This window comes from Caretta caretta, chromosome 8, assembly GCF_965140235.1.
Source record: "Caretta caretta isolate rCarCar2 chromosome 8, rCarCar1.hap1, whole genome shotgun sequence".
NCBI classification, from domain to species: Eukaryota; Metazoa; Chordata; order Testudines; family Cheloniidae; genus Caretta; species Caretta caretta.
The window spans coordinates 8,586,109-8,605,833 of NC_134213.1; the positions used below are offsets into that span (position 1 = coordinate 8,586,109).

The 19,725-nt window shown below is 40.2% G+C and overlaps 1 protein-coding gene across 5 annotated transcripts in view; it reads right to left on the minus strand.

Moving 5' to 3' along the window:
* Positions 1–19,725, minus strand: part of CNOT6 (CCR4-NOT transcription complex subunit 6) — a 53,115-nt gene that overhangs the window by 19,027 nt on the left and 14,363 nt on the right. For all 5 annotated transcript variants that reach the window (XM_048862441.2, XM_048862437.2, XM_048862438.2 and 2 more), the window contains 2 exons: positions 3,134–3,247; positions 101–287 (listed from right to left, as the gene is read on the minus strand). In XM_048862441.2, coding sequence (XP_048718398.1) covers positions 101–287; positions 3,134–3,245 — 299 coding nt within the window. In that variant the 5' untranslated portion in view covers positions 3,246–3,247. The remainder of the gene's footprint in view (positions 1–100; positions 288–3,133; positions 3,248–19,725) is intronic.

A 19,725-nucleotide genomic window follows, 5' to 3' on the forward strand; every position in this document is an offset into this window, starting at 1 on the left:
GTTTATATTGGCTTAGGTTAGCTACAGAACAGAATCATGCCAAAACCTGAAACTGATTTCCGCTGGGGTCTCAGATGAACATGAAATTCAATTTCCATACCTGAGTGACACCATGTTTCCGAGTTCTGCTGGTAAACTACGGATTTTATTAGAGGACAGGTCCAGATATACCAGATTGTGAAGCTTGGCAATGTCTGAAGGAATACGGGATAAGGAATTGTCACTGAGATGCAAAGCTGTCAAATGGGTCAGTGACCATAAAGATGAACTTAAGCTTCTTACTTTCCCTGTAAGAGAAACACAGGAGTAAAATAAAAATAACTTTGGACATTTCAAACATCTGATTTTAGCATTAAATGAGTATTTTATGACATCTTATTTGAACAGTGTTTAGAGTTTTCTGCAATATGGTTAAAAATGAAAGATTACATAGAAGGTACTCCCCTCTAATTGCATGACATTTTGATGGCACAAATACATTTTCCTTTAAATTTTCTTGCCTGTGATCTTTCGACATTTTTGGGCCCATGCTTTAAGCCTTGGACATCCTCTTCCTTTCTGAAAGTGCTACATAAAGCAATTTACAGATTTATGAACTGATCATGCATTGAGTATTTTACATGTGTTTTTCAAGTGAAACACTGCACTTTTTAATTGACCTTTTAAGTTTTAGTGCTCTTGCTTTGAAGGGGAAGAGGGTTCTCTGCGGTCTGCCCTTATTCACACACCATCTTCTAAATAAAAAGGCTTTCTTTCATGCCATTAGTTCAACAAAGAAGAGCAAGCAGCTTCTTCTGGTGTTCAACAGTGCTATTCCTGTTGTAACTATAACAGTAACTTTAGAACACGTGTCCCCAAACTGCACTCTATTAAAAGCTGTACTGGCTATGGCCATGGGCTCAAGAAGCACACCTATTTTCTGTAAAATGGAGGATATTAATGTTGATTCATTTTAAAAAGTCAAGCAATCTACCCCTCCATATGGCAGGAACTTGAAGTATCATAAGGGACATCATTAGAGACATTTCTCGTGCAAGGCTGACTTCCCACCCTTCAATCAGAAAGACCATCTAGACTGCATCAAGAGAACTGCAGGAAAATCAGAACATCATTTCCTCAGAGGCAAAATAGGCTCATTAGCATTTAACAGACTTTTTATAGTCTATTTAGTCATCTATGAGCCAATGTTAAACACTCTTTCCATTTAAATAATTATACTCCAAATGTATTTGCTCATTACCTTTTTTTTTTTTTTTTTTAAACTCTCTTCCTCCTACGAAAAGATGAACTGAGATAAAATGGTATTTTTCCCTCCTTTAACTTTTATTTCTTTATTTTATTTAAGTGTGTCCAGAATTTTCACCACTGGCATTGGGTGAGTGGAGGGAAAGAAGGGTCAAGTTATTCAGCTTAATTTGAACATTTTTCCTGCTAGGAATAAAAATCCTGGCTACATGGAGGTACATAAAGACAGACAAGTTACAAGGAAAACACACTGAATTTTTTTAACACATATTTTAAACTTTCAATACTGATTTCCAGGTAAATTCAACTGACAGTATAGAACAGTGCATGGAATATAAACCGCAGCCAGTACAGATGAGATTTCAACTCATGGTCTCCCCTTGGTCAACTCAGAATTTTCCCTTCGGCTACAAGGGATTGGTGGGATAGTGTCACACACAGGGCTTGTCTACAAGTATATTTTATGTGCATCTATATCTATTTATACATAAAACCTTGAATTGACTGATTGTCAATTAACTCTGAGTTAACACCTTTGTAAAGACTAATCTGGATACTGCTAAATAGTTTATTCTAGACTACAAACGTTTGTAGTGTACCGTAGACTGATCTCTAGTGGAAAAACTGTTGTGTAATCATAGTCGCACATGAGGAAGATTTTACTTATGGGGCCTGTTATATTATTACTGCTAAAGATGGCAAGTACATCTCAGCACATTTCTTTTCAGTTATGGAGAAAAAGTGATCAACTGAGAGACAAACAATAACTGATATTGGATTAATCTGCACATACAGAGAAACATGTAGACCAAAACACAGATGCTAGAGTTTTCTATTTCTTGCAAAAGGGTCTGAAAAAGATAAAACAATCCAGTGAAAAAATTTAAAAAGGGGGGTGCTAGTAATTTTTGAATCTGCTGTATCAAACCAGCATGAAAAATTCAAACAGAACTCAAAGTTTACATTTTGTTTTGTTTTCTGCCATTATTGTAACTTTTCATAAAACAAAGGTTTAAAAGCTCCTGTTAACTTAACCTTCTACATCAACATTAACTACGCTGTTATGACTCACTCCAGCACAATAATTTTACATCTGTATAGCATTTTTCATTCCAAGAGATCCTGAAGTGCTTTACAAATGCAACTATATGCAGTAAAAAGGTACTATCATTTTGGTGGCAGAGTCTGACCTGACAACACTTACTCAGGCCCTAATTGAGGAGAGCGCCCCTAGTCAGGAAAACACTTAATCACATGCTAAAGTGCTTTCCTGAATCAGGCCCTCAAACACTTAAGTCATTCCTATGTACTCCAACTGACTTCAAGTAAGGGATGCAGGATCAAGTCCTTTAACTGGAAATATTAAGTATGTACAGGAATACCTTATCAGCCATTCAAATGCAGCAGCTGTGACCTGTCAAACAGCACTATCATAAAACAGTTTAGGAGAGGAAACAACGTAATTTAGCTAACCTAAAATTCAAGCAGGTAGAACGCAATTGCCCAATTTTGGTCAAGGCACCAGATTGAAACACTTTTAACATGTATGTAAAGTGCCCAGGAATCTTTAATGACCCAAAGCGGTCACAACCTTAGTTTTATCTCCTATTTGTAGAGATCTACTGCTGCACAGCATTTCCCAGTACCATGTTGGGCATCAGTTTACTAGAAGGAAGAATGCATCCTAATTAATAAACACCACAACTTCCTGTAACTCCTTAGTGTTCCTTAGATTTCCTATTCAAATACCAAGCCTATGTAGCCCAACCCTGCTTACTTGTGAGGGAATATCTATCAGATAAAAGTTTATCTGATGGCTAGTAGGAGTATTCAAATTTTAAATCAAATCCTCATTTCACCACATAACCAGTATTCCTCCATTTCTTACCACTTATTTCCAACTCTGCCCAATTTGACTTCTTTCCATTGGCTGCTTCCTCTGAGGACATAATTGTGTACATCCTCCGTGGATCAGGTGGATCGTACTTTTCTTTGGGCATTCCTGTTGAAATGAACAGAAAAATACCACTTTGCTATATTATTCTATTTAACAAACATATTACCTTTACTCTAGATAGAGATTCTTCTTTTAAAGAACTACTTCTATATGGAGAGTATGTCATGTTAACTACATGTACTATCCAACTCTTCAGTCTGAGGCAACACTTTTTCTGTCATGTCACAAACTTCACCGGGGGGAGGGGAAGAGAGACAGACAGTCCGGCCTAAAAGAACACAGGCTACTGCAACTTCTAACAATAGCAGAAGGTGGCCCAGTCTCCATACAAAAATTGCACCAATTGTATGCAACTCAATTTAATAAAATCGGTGCAAACCCCTTGTGTGGATGCTTTGAAAATCTGTTTTTGAATTTCTGATACTGATTTAACTTAATTTGCTAACTAAACTGGATCATCATATTTAGTTAAATTGGTGAAAATTGTGTGTTTAGACCAGGCCTAAGATGACCTGCAGGCACAACGTAAAAGAATTGGGAAGACATCATCCTGAGGATGGGTGGGTTCACAAAGATGAACCAATGTTCATGAATCCTCGCACCACATGCAAACCCTCCAATCAAACCCAGAAAGCCTGCTACAGCCAGGGTCTTGCTAGAATGCAGTGAAACTCTCTTGTTACAGAATGCAGGATTAGAAAGTTCCTCAGTATTTTGGCTTGTATAAATAGGAATATGTTTAAACAAGACAACTCAAGAGTTGTCGTCTTGTTCTCTTAGGTTTAACTACTGCTCAGCACATACAGTTGTGCTGACACCAACATCCCTGCCTTTTACCTGCTTCCATTTTTTTGTGTTATTTTTTATTATGTTAAAAATCCTGAATCCACTGATAAGCAGTCTACTTTATTAAGTATTAAAGTATTAAGTGGTTCAAAGAAAAGGACAGGCCTACATTTCAAACAGCATTATGTTATGCAATTTTCTGAACTGGCTGATACTATTTAGAATAACGAAGATGTTTGCACTTATTCATAATGTATTTTCAAGAATTATGAGCAACAACAGTTTCTCATAGTAACTATTAAGTGAAATGGGAAGAGAAACATTAATACACAAAAGTTACCAGAACCCTGTTTTTTCTGCAATTTACGAATGGCCACAGTATCCACCATGCCAGGGAAGGGTTAAGCTTTTGTTTTGTTTAATTCATTTATGTTTGCAAAAGTACCTTTTCAAATCTGAACCATTACATATTGCCTGCCTAAATATGAAAAGATAATTTAAAGTGATGCAGGAGTTCTTTCATCCATCTCAACAGGTGTTAACACTGAAATCTTTCAATGAAAATTAAAAAATAAATAAACAAACCCAACACTTAACTACTTCGCTGCTTATTAATTTTAACACAAACATGACTAAGGTACTTATCCATTTTTATTACATCCATTGGTGTGTATTTAGGGAAGGGAACTGTAGATCAGCTGTGTCAAGAAACACTCGCTCCTCAAGAAAATGCTAAACTGCTAGTGCCCCCCTCACCGCTCCTTCCCCAAGGAGGAAAGAAAGAGAAGCACATCCTCTTTGGTTTCAAAATCCCACAATACATCGTAGTCCAGTGGTTCTCAACCTGCGGCCCAATCAGCACAGAGCTACAGCCCACGTGACATCCTCAGGGCCATACAGAAATTATTGGATGTGGCCCACAATGGTAAATAAATTGAGAACCACTGTCCTAGGTTTATCTAGCTTCCCCCAACCCCATCCCCATTAAGGTGCACAAAATCATTTTTTGTTAGCATAAACTCAAAACAATACGAGCTTATTTTATTTCCAAAACAAGCTACAAAAATACTGAACTGATTTTAATTAAAAAGATACTTTCTGAAGTTACTTGAAGATTATGCAGAAGTTTCAAAGTACTGCAAAATTTTCCATGGCACACTGCGTAAATCAAGTCAAGTAGTTTACCAGAGAATTTATATACCATTTCTCAAAATGTGCATGGAGCCATCCCATGCAATATCATTATTAGCTATTTGTCAAGTGCCAATAGTACTCTCTGCTCTTTTACAACACAAAAATATAGCAGTTTCTGCTTCAAGAAGCCCACCATCTAAACCGTAAGTACAGGAAGGCCCACAGAACAGGAACAACAGAGTGTTTTAAAAAGAAGAGTTATGGGAAGATTTAGATTTAACCTAACCCCGAGTGCAGAGACAGATATGTCAATGAAAGAATACTTCTGTTAATGCAGCTACCATTGCTCAGGCAAGTGGTGTTACTACACAAACAGAAAAACCCTTTGCATCAGCGTAGGCTACATCTAAACTACAGGTTTGCTATGGCCAGTATAGTCTGTGCCAGTATAGTCTCCCTAATGGAGAATGCTCTTAATGCATTGCAGAGACAGGCAGGGGAAACAGCTGTGAAACCTCCCCAGAGAGGGTTTGCAAGTAGTTTAGGGCCCCCTTTCGAGTCCCATCCCCCCTTTTAGTTTTCAAATAAATAGTCACTGAAAAGCAATGAAGGGTGGATGCATTCATTCCCTTTCAAGGGAGCCACATACTAAGGGAATTTAATAGGACAGTGTCGAAGAAGCCCCCTCCCTAACAATATTTGTTGCCAAGGAAGAGGTTAAGAATATGCCACAACATAAATGAACAGCCCTTTACTTCATTCTATTTATCTTTACTAGACAATGATTCTTCAACCTACTTTTATTTTCCTTAACTCAACAAACAAAATAAGTCCCCAAAATCCTGGAAAAACTTCCAGCACCTAAAGAGTCCAGTTACTGGAGAGGCAGCAGCAGATGGGGGCTCTCTTCAATCTTTTGTTCTACTCATTTTATTATTTCTTAAAGATTAGCGGGGAGGAAGACAACTAAAATAGAGCAGTCAATCCCGATAGCATGCAACAACAACAACTACCCCTTAACTAGCAAGGGCCTACATTCTGCTTACTGGGCTTATCAGTAAACTTCCACTCATCAACTTAAAAGGCTCAGGAAATAGATAATTATAAGTAAGGCTACGATTTTGTCACGGAGGTCGGTGGAAGTTACATGGCTCCGTGGCTTCAGCCTGCGATGGTCAGGAGCTGCAGAGTCCCCTGCCACCCATGGAGGCAGGGAGCTGTGGAGTACCCTCGCCGCCTCTTGCTGCCCCCTGAGTTCCTGGCTTCCGCGGGTATCAGGGGAACCCCTGAGCTCCCGGCCGCCAGGGGCGGTGAGGTCCCTGGGATATAGTGGTGGCAAGGGCACCCCGCAGCTCCCAGCCCCCACAGGTAGTGGGAGGGACCTCCAGAGCTGCTGGAGGAAGGGGTACCCCACAGCTGCCCCGCTTCAGGCGGCTCATAGCCCCTGAGCCACTGCCCCACTTCAGATGGTGTGGGGGCTCGCAGATCCCCATTTTGTCATGGATATTTTTAGTAAAAGTCACGGACGGGTCACAGCTTCTGTGGATTTTTCTTTTTTTGCTGGGATCTGTCCGTGGCTTTTACTAAAAATATGAGACAAAATCTTAGCCTTACTTATTAGCACTAAAAAGGATTTAATAGGGCTCATTGTAGTGAGATCTTGTTATTTACAGTATTTTTACAAAATATACATCACGGTACAGTTACTAGTACTTTAAGAAACTCAGTAAAACTAATTTACAATTATCAAAATACATTGACAAACAGTTCTATGATGCATTCTTTGCCTGTTTCACTTGATAATTTGCAGTGGTTCTCCTATTTAGACAGAAACATCCCCTTGGCAGAGGGTCCCCTCTTCTTTGTAAACAAACCTCAAACCCGACAAACTCATTACACCGAACATGTATCTTGGAGGGTATTTATTCATAAGGGATATTATATGAGTTATCTACAGAAAGCTCATAACTTGTCAAGACTCAATATCCTGGTGATATGCGTGTATGGGTAATATTTAAGGAACACTTTTTTATATTCAAAGTATGCTTTATGGACTTGGAATAGAAATTAATCATCATGAGGTGAAGTACCACAGTGATGGCCCACTCAAGCAGGAGGGAGTTGTCACTCCTCCCTAATCAGCAGGTCAGGTAATGCAAGGCTAGCATTGACTAGCATTGCTCCCTCCCAAAACTATCCATGAAAAACCATCAGAGGCACAACCAAACAATTGAAACCTCTTGGAGGTGAAAAAGGAACATTACAGATTGAACTTAAACCTGGCTGTGAGAAGAAACAAAAGGCTATTTGCAGTATAACACAGGAGGAAGAGAAGCACTCTAGGTCCTTTCACTAAGGCAATGTCTAGGGGAACCTGGGTGCTTTTATGAACATTTGGGTCTTGGTTCTTGTGACACCAGCTAGCTCTGCAAAAGACTAAACTTTTGGGGGAAAACCTACTTTATTATATAGGAAAGGTAACTATTGATAAGTGTAGACCCAGGGTTGTATCCTATGATTTTGTATTGAAAGCTTTTATTTCCATTCATTTTATTTCATTTCTAGTTATATCTTTATTCACTCTTATAATAAAACTACAGTAGGTTTACTTACGTGCTCACAATTGCTGTGTGGTTTAAGGTAAAACTGGGTACAGTACACTTGCACCTTTGGATGCAGAAGATCTGAAATTTCTGAGTAGCCAGTGTCAGGGGCTGTATATCACAGGGATGCAATTCAAAAGGGATTGGAGTGCACTTATTGTTAACCTGCAAGATGAAGTTAGGACAGACATTGTCCAGAGGAGAGAGCTTGAGTGGCTGAAATGCTGGTGGTGTCAGGTAGCTGACATCCAGCAACCACACAGATTCCTCCTTGCTGGAAGCAGGGGTGATTCACAGTGAATCCTCCTGAGTACCCCGAGAACCATCGCACAACAATCTGTGAAGGGGTAGTTCAATTTTTAATATCTTTTTTTAATCATCCTTCAGTGCGTGGCCCCAGGTTTTACTAAACAGATCCCACCCAAACCTTGTGCTGAATACAAATTAATTTCCTAATGTGTTCACTGTAGTATCTAGGCGCTTCACAGGTATTAATCCATTTATCTTCACACCACCCTGGTGAAACCGGGTGATATTAGTTATTCCCATTTTACAGCTGTGGACCTGAGGCACAGAGATTAAAGCCAAAATTGTCAGTGTTCAGTCATGTTGGGTGCTCAGCTTGAGATGCCTAGGTCCTGATTTTTCAGAGTGCTCAGCATTTTTAAAGGTAAAATACCTATTCAGCACACAACTGTGAGTACTTGGCACATCTGCAAATTTGGTACCAGCTGTACCATACTGGGCATCCAGAAAATGAACATCAGACATTCAGTGGCCACCTGTGAAAAGTCTGGTTTAAGTGACTTGCCCATCATCACGTAGGAACTCCATTGTAGAGACAGGAATAGAATCTAGTTCTTCAGAAAGGGACTCATCTTCCTTAATCATGAGGTGATCCTTTCTCTACCTGTAATCCTGCCTCATTCACTATGTATCTTCCAATTTCTGTAAACAAATGAGGCAGGGGTACTACAGAAAACAGCATAATTCACTATAAAACCTTGATTCATCCCCAGAGCATGCTCTATCCTGTGCACTGACTAATGGACTATCTGGTACCAGTAGCAGGCTGTTATGTTCTGAGAACCAGACACTAGAAGAGAATGAGAGACACTTTGCCAGTGGGTTTCACAAATATTTCCTGATGGAACAAGATTAGAGACAAGACTTCTGGGTTCTGGAGGAGACCATGCTCTACTGGGGACAGGCTTGGAACACAAGGATACCAACTCCCATTGCACCTATCCAACCCCCGGCTCCTGTCTCCCCACCTTCAGCTCCTATCCAGTTCCCTACAACCCAGGTCCTATTCCTTCTGGATTGGGCAACTTTCCCTACCCACTTTCTCACTCCTTTCCATTCCAGAGAAGCTGATTTCGCTTTGCTGCCTGGGCACCAACAGGAGAAACATTGCAGGTACAGAAGGAAGTCTGCTTTCAGATATGGTGCCCAATGCCACAGCTGCTCCTGGCTACTAGGAGGAGCAATTGCAGGAAAATTCTTGCTCAACTCCTACCGCTCCAGGACAGTGCAAACACAGTATGGTGGCAAATAGGATCATGGTTAGGGCTCAGTGTTTGTCACGGAAGTCACGGACGGAGACTTCCATGACTTCTGCAGCAGCCAGTGTGGCTGACTTCAGGGCGTCCCAAGCAGCTGGCCCTGGACCAGCTGCTCAGGCAGCCCTGGGGACAGCCACACTGGCCACTGCTGGAATGTCTCTGCAGCCAGCCGGTCAGGTAGCCCTGCAGTCAGCCACAACAGCCGCTGTTGGAGCAACCCCAGCCCCATCACACCGGCTGCTGCTCTGGAGGCCCCGGGGACCACCTAAGCAGCAGTCCTGGCGGTGGACGAAGCGCTCCCCCACCCGCGTACTTCCCCGCCCTCTACTGCCCCCCACCCCAATTCAATCTGGGGTATTTATGGTATAAATCATGGACAGGTCATGGGCTGTGATTTTTTGTTTCTTGCCCATGACCTGTCCATGACTTTTACTAAAAATGTAAATAAATTGTAGCCTTAATCATGGTCAGTGCAGATGAAGTCTTGGGAGAATTTACCTACCAAACTCTCAAGTCTCTACTGAGCATGTATAAATGTATTTTTTTAGGAGCCAACAACTTGGCCAAATTTTGGGCAGTTTTTCACAGGACATCAAAAGGCACATTTATGACAACAGGTTGACTCCCAGTCCAAAATTTCACACCCTTCCTCCAAAGCATGGAGATGCTAGAGCTTCTCGATGAAAATGCTGATGAATTTTAGCATGGCAAAACAATGTATTTTGTCCCTAATCTCATTCTTGGAAAGGGCTAAACTGTTTTAGCTCATACTTAAGTTTTTCTTTTTTTTAAATACAGACACCTGGCATTAAACATTTCTGTCTGAATGGTCAAAGTTTAACAAAAACTTTAAGCAACTGAAAAGGTCTTATAAAGATAAGTGTCAGGCAACTTTAACTATAGACATTACTGCCAGCACCTCCTGTAATATAATGTTTAATTTACTTGGACAGAATCTATGGCACGATTTTTCAAAAGTGCTCACTCTAGCAATTCTCACTGAAGTCAATTCAGAATCTCAGGTTCTTAAAACCTCTGAAAATTAGGCCATTAATGTTTGTGGAAGGTGCTAGACTATACTGGCAATTGAAATTCTTAATGTATTCCATTCACGGAACAGTTGTACTACAGACTCCGCTGCCCAGCAATGTCTCAAACCCTTCACTAAAGGGTTGACACTCTCCATATCCACTCAATTGTTTCTGTTGAGATCAGGGTGGATAAAAATCAATGTTTTTTTTTAATTTAAATCAGATTTTTTTTTATAAAAATGCTTCTTAGGAAAAAACCTATCTAAAGATAGTTTTAATTATGATACATTATAGCTCAAAGATATCTTATCATGGAATAGGGATTATAAAATCTAATTATACAAGGGAGGGAGACAGGGAGAATTCTCCCTGTGCAGTCAGAGCGTACGGCTATCTTAAGCAGCCCATCTCTCAAGCACCAGCACAGGAAGAATGTCAGATTAGGTTTGGCCAATAGTACATTGTATTATGGGAACTCTAGGCTGTACCACAGCCCACAGGCAGCTCAGCATGGGCTGCTGTGAATTAGAGCTGCTTGAAGTTTCTGTAACTTATGCCTGGGGGGCCATTTCAGCATGTGAAGCAGTCCAGAATCTTGGATGATGCAAAGATGGCAGAAATCCTTCTTTGCCCCCTTCTTTTTGAGCAGCACAGAAACAGAACCTGTATATCTTGTTACCAATCCCATCTGCCACCTAGGGCTCTTTCATGCTCTTAATTGTTATATTCTCTTAGAAGTTTGAAAACAACTTGTTTCCAAACCCAATTTTGTAATATTCCATTTGTCAAGAATTTATTTCCTCCTTTGTTCCAAGAATAAGCAAGTGTTAAAAACAGTCATAAGTTAAACTTGCCATAGCCTTTGTTTACCGGCATCTCTAATGTCAGCACAGCACCAGAAATAGTATTTTAATTATAAGCAGCAGATCTAGTAAGAGTTTGTGTGTCTTAATAAAAATGGCTATTTTAAAATTTCTGATCAATAATGTGGTTTTATTTTATAGCTTTTTTTAAAAATTGGGCAATGTGTCTGAATGACTTTCCATACCAGCTTCACCATTTTACAAGTCTGATTTGAGTAAAAAAAAGTGTGACAATATTCCCTTTTAGTTTTAATGCTAGCATCCCATATTTTGCTGCCTATATTGGGATAAGGTTCTTTAAAGCAAATGAAAGACATTTCCATTGGAAAAAAAAATATTCAGAGATTACACGGAGTTAGAATATTTGCTGACATGTTACTATGTAGTCAGCGGAACATTTCAATTGTATTGTAATAGGTTGTAAAGTATGTCTGAAGTATAAAAAATAGACGTATTATTGAATAACAAGGCTATCGACCTTATTGAATAAAAAGGCTATCGACCTGCTTCTAAGGTGAAGATTTGCCAATATTCATTACTTTTACTGAAAAGGTGCCCAACAGAAAGTAAGTAGAAAGAAGCTTGGCTGACTGAACTTACTTTTAGAAACTCGACATATGTAACAACAGAAGCTAAAGACAGCACACCCTTAAAGGTGACTTGCAAAAAGGAAAATGTGCTTTTCCCCCGCCCCCCCTTCCTTTTGAGCTGCTTTATGATGGTATAAAGACCTGAAAGGTTTTTGTCAAGTTTCTGCTTGTTGTTTACATTTGTAACAGGTTGCAACTGTGGCATCCCCTTGTGGCCTGTCAGGGCACAACTCACCCAACTGTGGGTCTCTGCTGGAATGTGACTGTGTCCATGAAATCCAAGGTAGCAGTGCTTTGGCTCTCTGGCCAAGTCACACTTCAGTTCCATCCCTTCCAGGGTGTTAAGGTCCAAAGGAATTCAAGAGCCACAACACAAAACAGGGTCATCCAAGGGGCACCACCCTTCTATTTAGGGTTTATCTTCACACAGTCTAAGCTTCTGCCAATCCCCCATGGTCTGGTCATCCATTCTAGCAAGGGCTTATCCGGCCAGCAAGCTAGCTCAGTCTCTGGTCTGCAACTGGGCCTACTCTCCTACTTTTAACTCCCCTCTCCATGCCTGACATTTGATGCAGGTGTAGCAGGGTGAGGCCAACTGGGTTCATACGCTCTCCTTAACCCTCTCCTTGCCAGCGTAGGACCTATTTGTCCCATCACACACTATAAATCCTGGTCTTTTCTACTCTGGAAGATTCTGGTTACTGGAAAACTAATGAAACACTACAAGAGGATGAAAGTTGAGCAGTTAACAGATGGAGAAGTTTAGTCAGACAACTCAACTTTGTTTTTGTCAATAGCTATAAGACGAATGGCTTATTAGCACTTAAGATAAATATTTGTCTTAAAGATTCAACATGACGATTCCTTCCACTAAGGTGTGATTTCAAAATGCCTAAGACCTCTATAAAAAAGTGCTCCAGCAAAACCAGGGAGGAACAGATCTGATTACTACTGGTATTTCCAAGATATAAAACAAACAAAAACTTTTGAAAACCAAAGAAATCTCCCAGGTCTCAACACTATAAAGATTCAAAAAGGCACAAGTACTTGTTATAAAAATCCTCTGCAAGTCTCTGTTGAGTATTATATTAGTAATCAAAACGTTATGTTTAGTATTAGCAGTTCAATATTTTTTAATTTTTATTTGTAGTACTCTACAAGTAGTGGATTTTCTGTGGCGAACCACATACTGTATGGCAACAGCAAGTCCATAAAGATGCATTAACACTTATTACTGAAAATGTGTATGTTTTATCCTTTTGTCTTATTCTTAGGGATAAAGAAAAAAAATTAAAGCAGTTAAGTCATAATTCTCTATTTGCAACAAGGCAATCTTTTCTATAATCAAAAGTGATGTCAAAGGCTTGTAACTTTAAATACAAGAACAAAAATTCCTATTAGAACCAGCTCAAGTATATATTGCTAATATGTTTTTCAAAAGTTTCCCCCGAGGCAGCAGCAGCTCCTGTAAATTGCTCTTAATATACCAACATTTTATGTGGTTACATAATGGTAGTAAGCATTTGTAGAGGAGTCTGCTACAGAGGAGCAATGGACAGTTATCAGAGAGAAATGGACATATGACATGAACAAGTAAAAATTTCTTGCCAGTTTATCTCAACCGTCTCATTCTTTTCTTTTTTCATTCCCTGCTGCAGCTCTCTGTATCACTAATGCATTTGTAGGGGCACAACCCTTTAGGGAATCCAACCCCACAGTATTAAATAGCTAAGAACTGTCAATTTTTCCATCAGTAAATCAACAGTAGAAGGGCTGTCAATACTGGAACTCTAAGCAGCACAGTTTTAACCTAATGAATCAGTCAACAAAAGCATAATTTCCTATGATAAGTTTGTGGACGAAAGTCCAGTGAAATCAAATTTTCAGTTCATAATTCATCAATAAAGTTCAATTTTGGATGCAGCTGAGTCTTCCCCATATGTATATTCTAAAGCAGCGAACTATTGTTTGCTTGTAATATCTGATCCCACCATGGAATCACTTCATGGGAATGTAATAGTTAAAATGATTCTGCCAAGTTCTGTACTAAAAATTTATCTCATAAGGGATTCTGCTAGTAAGTATGTTAACTGAGGATACGATATGATCGGGATGGGCTTAAACAATATTAACAGACATCACTCCAAATTTACAATACCACTAATATATTAAAAACAAAAAACAGATAATGCAATCCAGAAAATGTAAACATTAGAATTAAATGTTACAGATCCCTAAAATATGCAGAATGTTATATTTATGGCTACTGTGGTAGCATCCAAGACCCCTGGTCATGAACCAGGGCCCCTATGTTAGACACTGTATAAACAAAGAACAAAGACAGCCCTTCACCACAGGGCTTGCAATCTAAGGAATGACAAGATACAACAGTTCAATGCAGACCAGCACAAGGAAATAATGAAACAATATTGGCCAGCATGCTAGGCAGAGGTCACAGCAAATTAGCTAATCATTGTCAAGTATTTTGTAGACATCACAGCAAAGGAGAGTTTTAAGGACGGATTTAAGGAAGGACAACGGGGTAGTACTGTGGATGTTTAAAGGGAGCTCCTCCCAAGCAGGGGGAACAGCATGGGAGAAAGCACAATGGACTCTTCTGAAAACTGAAGAAGTGGGTGATGACAGCTGGCATCACTAGCTGATTGGAGGAGGAAGCTGACATCTCAATAGCATGTGAGTTATGATAAATAGCCCGGGGATTGGGCAATGGGCCTTAAAAGTGAAGACAAGTAGTTTATATTTGATGCAACATAGAAAGGGAAGCCAGTGGGGAATGCAAAGAGAGTGGTGACATGGTCAAAGCAACAAGCTAGGAAAGTTATCTGTGCAGCACAAAACTGCATTTGTCAAGGATCGAATAGAGGCCGTTACCATAATCGAGACAAGAGATTACGACAATCTGGACAAGAGTTTCAGCTGTGCAGATGGATAGGAAAGGCTATATTTTAGGGATGTTATGCAGAAAGAATTGGAAAGATTTCGATGTGGCTTGGATGAGGATCTAGAGGGCTGAGTTGAAGATGACACTCGGATTATGGGCCTGAGTGACAAGGAGTGTAGTGGTATTATCCACAGTGATTGAGAGAAGAGGGAAAGAAGCAGAGGACTTTGGGGGGAAAAACAGGAGTTCCGTTTTGCCTACATTGTGATTAAGCTGATGGCTGGACATCTACATGGACATGCCAGGGAAACAGGCTGAGATTTTAGTTTAGACAGAAGGTGAAAGGTCTGGAGTAGAAAGGTAGATTTGAGAATCATCAGCATAGAGATTATAGTTGATCTTGTGTGTGCAGAGTCAAGGTGCAGGGGGAGAAGAACAGGTGACCAAAGATGACGCTCTTTGGACAAAATTCCCACTGAATTTTAGGGGGTTGGAAAGGATCCTCTGAAGGATATATTGGAGAGGTAGCAGAACCGGGTGATGTCTGAGTCACAGAAGCCAAGCAAGAACAAGATATCACAAATAAGACTGTGGTAGACAGTGTCAAAGGTGGCTTACAGGTCGAGAAGGATGATGATGGAAAGTACTGGTTCTGAGCTAAGGCCAGGAAAAGGCTATTAGATACTTTTTGGTGACTAATTTCAGTGGAGTTGTCACAGGGTAAGTTGCCTTGTTAAGTGCTCAGCTGCACCTGTGCTAGTTTTGGCCATGCCTCCAAGTCCAGGTAATGAGTAGTCACCTGACAAGGAGTCAAGTGATCAGAACTAGGGCATGCTGGGGGATAAAAAGGAGTCATGGGAGAGGAAAGAGGCTATTGCTGGCAGCTGCCTGCTGAGTAGTGTATGCAGCCCTACTGAAAGAGGGTTGTAGAAGGAAACGATGCCACTACTCAAGAGGCTAAAGAAGGGTGTGATGGGACAAAAAAAAAAAAAAGTGCTGTTGCTGAAGGAATCCAGCATCAGGGAGAAGAGACAATAACCCAGAAGAGGGGGATACTGGGGGCTTAGCTGGAGGGCCATGTCAGCAGTAAATGACTTTCTTCACGGCTAAAAGATAGAAACGTACAAGCAACTTTTCATTACTTCTTAATGATTATAAACCCTCATACTGGCTAAAGATTACATCAGAAAATGAGTGATGGTACATGTGACATACAGTAGTTCTCATCAAACACTGATGTTGGAAGCTCAGACAAGACCGTTCACTGGTGGAAATTCTGCAAACCTGTCACTTTGGTAACAACCGTTTCCCATGTAATCCAAACTTTCATTTGAAAACAGGTTCCAGCTGTTTCTGTTACAAAAGTAAGCTTTTCTTGCATCAACAGTAAGAGGATGTGTCTTCACTGCAGAGTAACTTTTCACTTATGCTCTTGGGTGTTGCCCTTAATCCCCCAACCATGCACAGAAGAAACCCTTTCACACATATGGTGTTTTCAACCTGGGCTGGCAGGTTCATCTGGGCCCGCAGGCTAAAGCCTGAGTGGGATTTTCACTCTGGTGGGTAACCTGCCCAGTTTATAGTGATGATGCAAAGTAAATCATCCAGGTGCTGGTATTTTTCCAATGCCTTCCTACAATTACACCCCCATGTGTCCAGGAGGACAGACCAGTTATCCTACAATTCACTGGGAAAGATTCACAGAGTGGCTCAGCTTACTGATATGGGGGAATATGTCCCCAGAAGACTGAGTGACACACACAGGTAGCAACAATGAGGACACAGTAACTCCAGTGTGGCTTTGCAATATGGCTGCTCACCCGTAAAGTAAATTAAGCAGGGTACTCAGACCCGAGCACTGATCTCCTGAGTTAACTTTATAGTGAAGACATACCCAAATAGTATTTTTGCCTTGTTAAACACATCTTGCAGAAATCTATCCCCACCCACAAAGCAGTAGCAAATGTGAAATAAGGTCCTTTCCCATTCCCATCATCCAGACTCTAGTTAAATATTAACATTTAAATAAAATCAAAATCTTAACTGAACTCAAAGTACATTGCTTTTAGATCATTTGAAAGACATGACAGTAGTTTTCAACAAACTATATAGCCAAATTAAAACTGTTAGCCTTTACTTAAGAGGGTCAAAAACTACCTGTTAGGACCTCTGAAAATTAGCCTCTTTAAACGGAAGGTAAATCATGTGCTGCAACTTTGGAGAACGCCTTCTATACATTGTATTGGGGAAGAGTACTTGAGCGGTGAGGACCAATATTTAAGATATAATGTAAACATCACCGCATCTTTAGGGATGCTGTGTTGCATTTGCTTTCTACTAAAAAGGTAGTCTGTGGGGCCCAAACAGGTTGAGTTTCTTCTGTCAGCACTGTCTTAAATTCTCACTCCTGTTTTATGAATAGGCTCACTCTATCCATTCCCCAAACAAGAATTTTAAAAATTACACTAAGCTAGAAGACTGTTCTCGTTTTCTGTCCCCTTCCCTCCTTATGTAGTAATTGCACTGTGGTTCATTACTTCCTGCCTAGATCATGAGAAAGTGGTGGCACTGTTAGAAAATTACAATTTTCGTAACGCCTAAGTCTCTAATATTCACAGTACAAAACTGGTAAGCTTCAGCAATTTGACTGCCAGATAACAAAAAAATGCCCAAATCTTTGAAAATAAGTATTCTCAGTTAAGAGTTTCATCCACATTCTCTCTGAGAACAGGAATAAGAGAGAGTTCCTTGATGTTATGAGGTGTGGTTATTTGGTTTGGCTACCTTCCTGGGAGCTATTTTTATTAATTGAACTGGTAGCCAAAGATATCTCCTATTTCAAAAGATATTATACTCCAGCAGTTCTCCTTCAAGATAAAGGAGCCTGATTTCAGGTATTTCCAGAATTCAGTATCAATTCTTCATTTGGCCAGAATCACAGAAATGTAGGACTGGAAGGAAACTCAATAGGTCATTTATTACAATCCCCTACACTGAGACAGGATTAAGTATTACTCTACACCATCCCTGACAGGTGTTTGTCTAACCTGTTCTTAAAAAGCCTTCAATGACAGATTCCACAACCTCCCTTACTGTCAGGAAGTTTTTCCTACTGTCTAACCTAAATGTCACTTGTTGCTACGAGTAAATGAAACTGATGCAATCATCATCCGATTATTGTTGCTCCTATAGACCCTACTGAAGCAGCATATGGAAGCAGCACAAGTGTGATGCCTCCATAGGATTTTTCCATAAGGAATTTTTTAACCACCACAAAGTACGAGAAAATGCAAGATTCCTTTGCTCCCACTTGGAATTTAAACCTCAGTATAATCTATTCAAGAATCTTCTGTCAATTATATCTGACACAAACCTGGTCAGTGGTCCAAGGGTATCCCTTCTGATAATTTTTAAACATATTTTTCTGTTACCTAGCAATACAAAACCACAAGCTATACCTCCTCTTCTTGCTGACCAAGGCCTGGTCTAAACCTAAAACTTAGGTCAAACTAACTGTGTCACTTAGGGAACATGAAAAATTCACACCATTGAGAGATGTAGTTAAGTTTTGGGATACACACCACAATGTTGACAAAAGAATTCTTCCGTTGATCTAGCTACTCTCTCCTGAAGGGGCGGATTCACTACAGCAATGGAGAAGACCCTTTCCTTGCTGTAGCACTTGTAGTGTAGACATACCCCAGGTCAGTCATTTATATTCACATACATCACTGCATTAAGAGTTAACAATGACATACAAATGCAAAATCCTAAAAGAATCTATCATCCTTGTTTCTTGCAAACAAGTTTAGAATAGGATTAGTTATGTAAAACTAGTGATTTGATTTTTCTACTCTAAAATTTACATACTTCCTTACAATTACATAAAAACAGGTTATGTAGCTAATTTCTTTGCAACCTAAAGATTCTTAAAAGATTTGTAACAAATTCTGTAAAGTACTTAAAATCTAACTGAAGTCAGCTGCAATGAGCCTTCAGCACCAACTGAAAGACACAGAGCCCAGCTCTATGCTGAAAGCCCCCAAAAAAACTTTTCTTAGCATAAGCCTAGGCTATTTTCAATGGGGGTGGAGTTCTGCTTACTCAGCACACCTTTAAGCCTTATTCAGCAGGTTTCATAAAGTCTGAAGCACTCAGAATCCAATCAGATACATATTAAAAATGGCCTCTGGTCCACAACTCATTCCTCCTGAGAATGCTATGTTCCCTATTAGGTTTGTATATCTCCCTGGTGCTTTTGAGTCACCTTTATTTTTAAAGGCCTTCTGTGGGAAGGCAAATAGAGAGCATATTCTTAATAAAATCAAGCCTGCAGGGAACACCCTACCAATTTTCCATTTTAAATTTGAGTAGTTTCCTTCAATACAAAAATCCAGAATGCAAACTCTACAATTGGAAAATAAGGTCTTGCCTTTTCCCAAAAAGCCATCATTTTCCTTTAAAAGGAACAAGAAACATTTTAGAGTTTTACAAACTAAAGGATAAAATCTCTGAAGCCTGGAAGTTCTGAAAAACTCCTAATTTAGTCACTATGGTTTCACTGGTGCCAGGACAGGCCAGTTTTCACTTTTCCTATTCAATGGCTGTGAGCCAGTTTTGCCCCCAGCTCAGATGACAGCAGTCAAGTTGTGCCCAGCTTAAATAGCCCCAATGGGGCTCCGCAGGGTGCAGAACAGCTGAGGTGCAGTTCTGCTTCAACCACACCACCTCCCTTCCTGATCAGTCCTCTCTCTGCTCCACCTCAGAACGTCCCCTTCACCTGGGGCTGTTGCAGAAGTAGCACACAGCTGAAGAAGCCAGCTCTGCAGCTGGGAATAGAACATTACTATGCTGGAGGTATTCTCCTGGCATACCACATGCCTGCCCGGGACAGCCTACCTGGCGTAAAGAGGATTCAGAGTAATAACTAACAGGGCTTTAAGATTATGTCTACACTGCAATTAAAAACACGCTGGTGGCCCATGCCAGCTGACTCAGACTCGCAGGGCTGTTTACTTGCAGTGTTGATGATTGGGCTGCAGCCTGAGC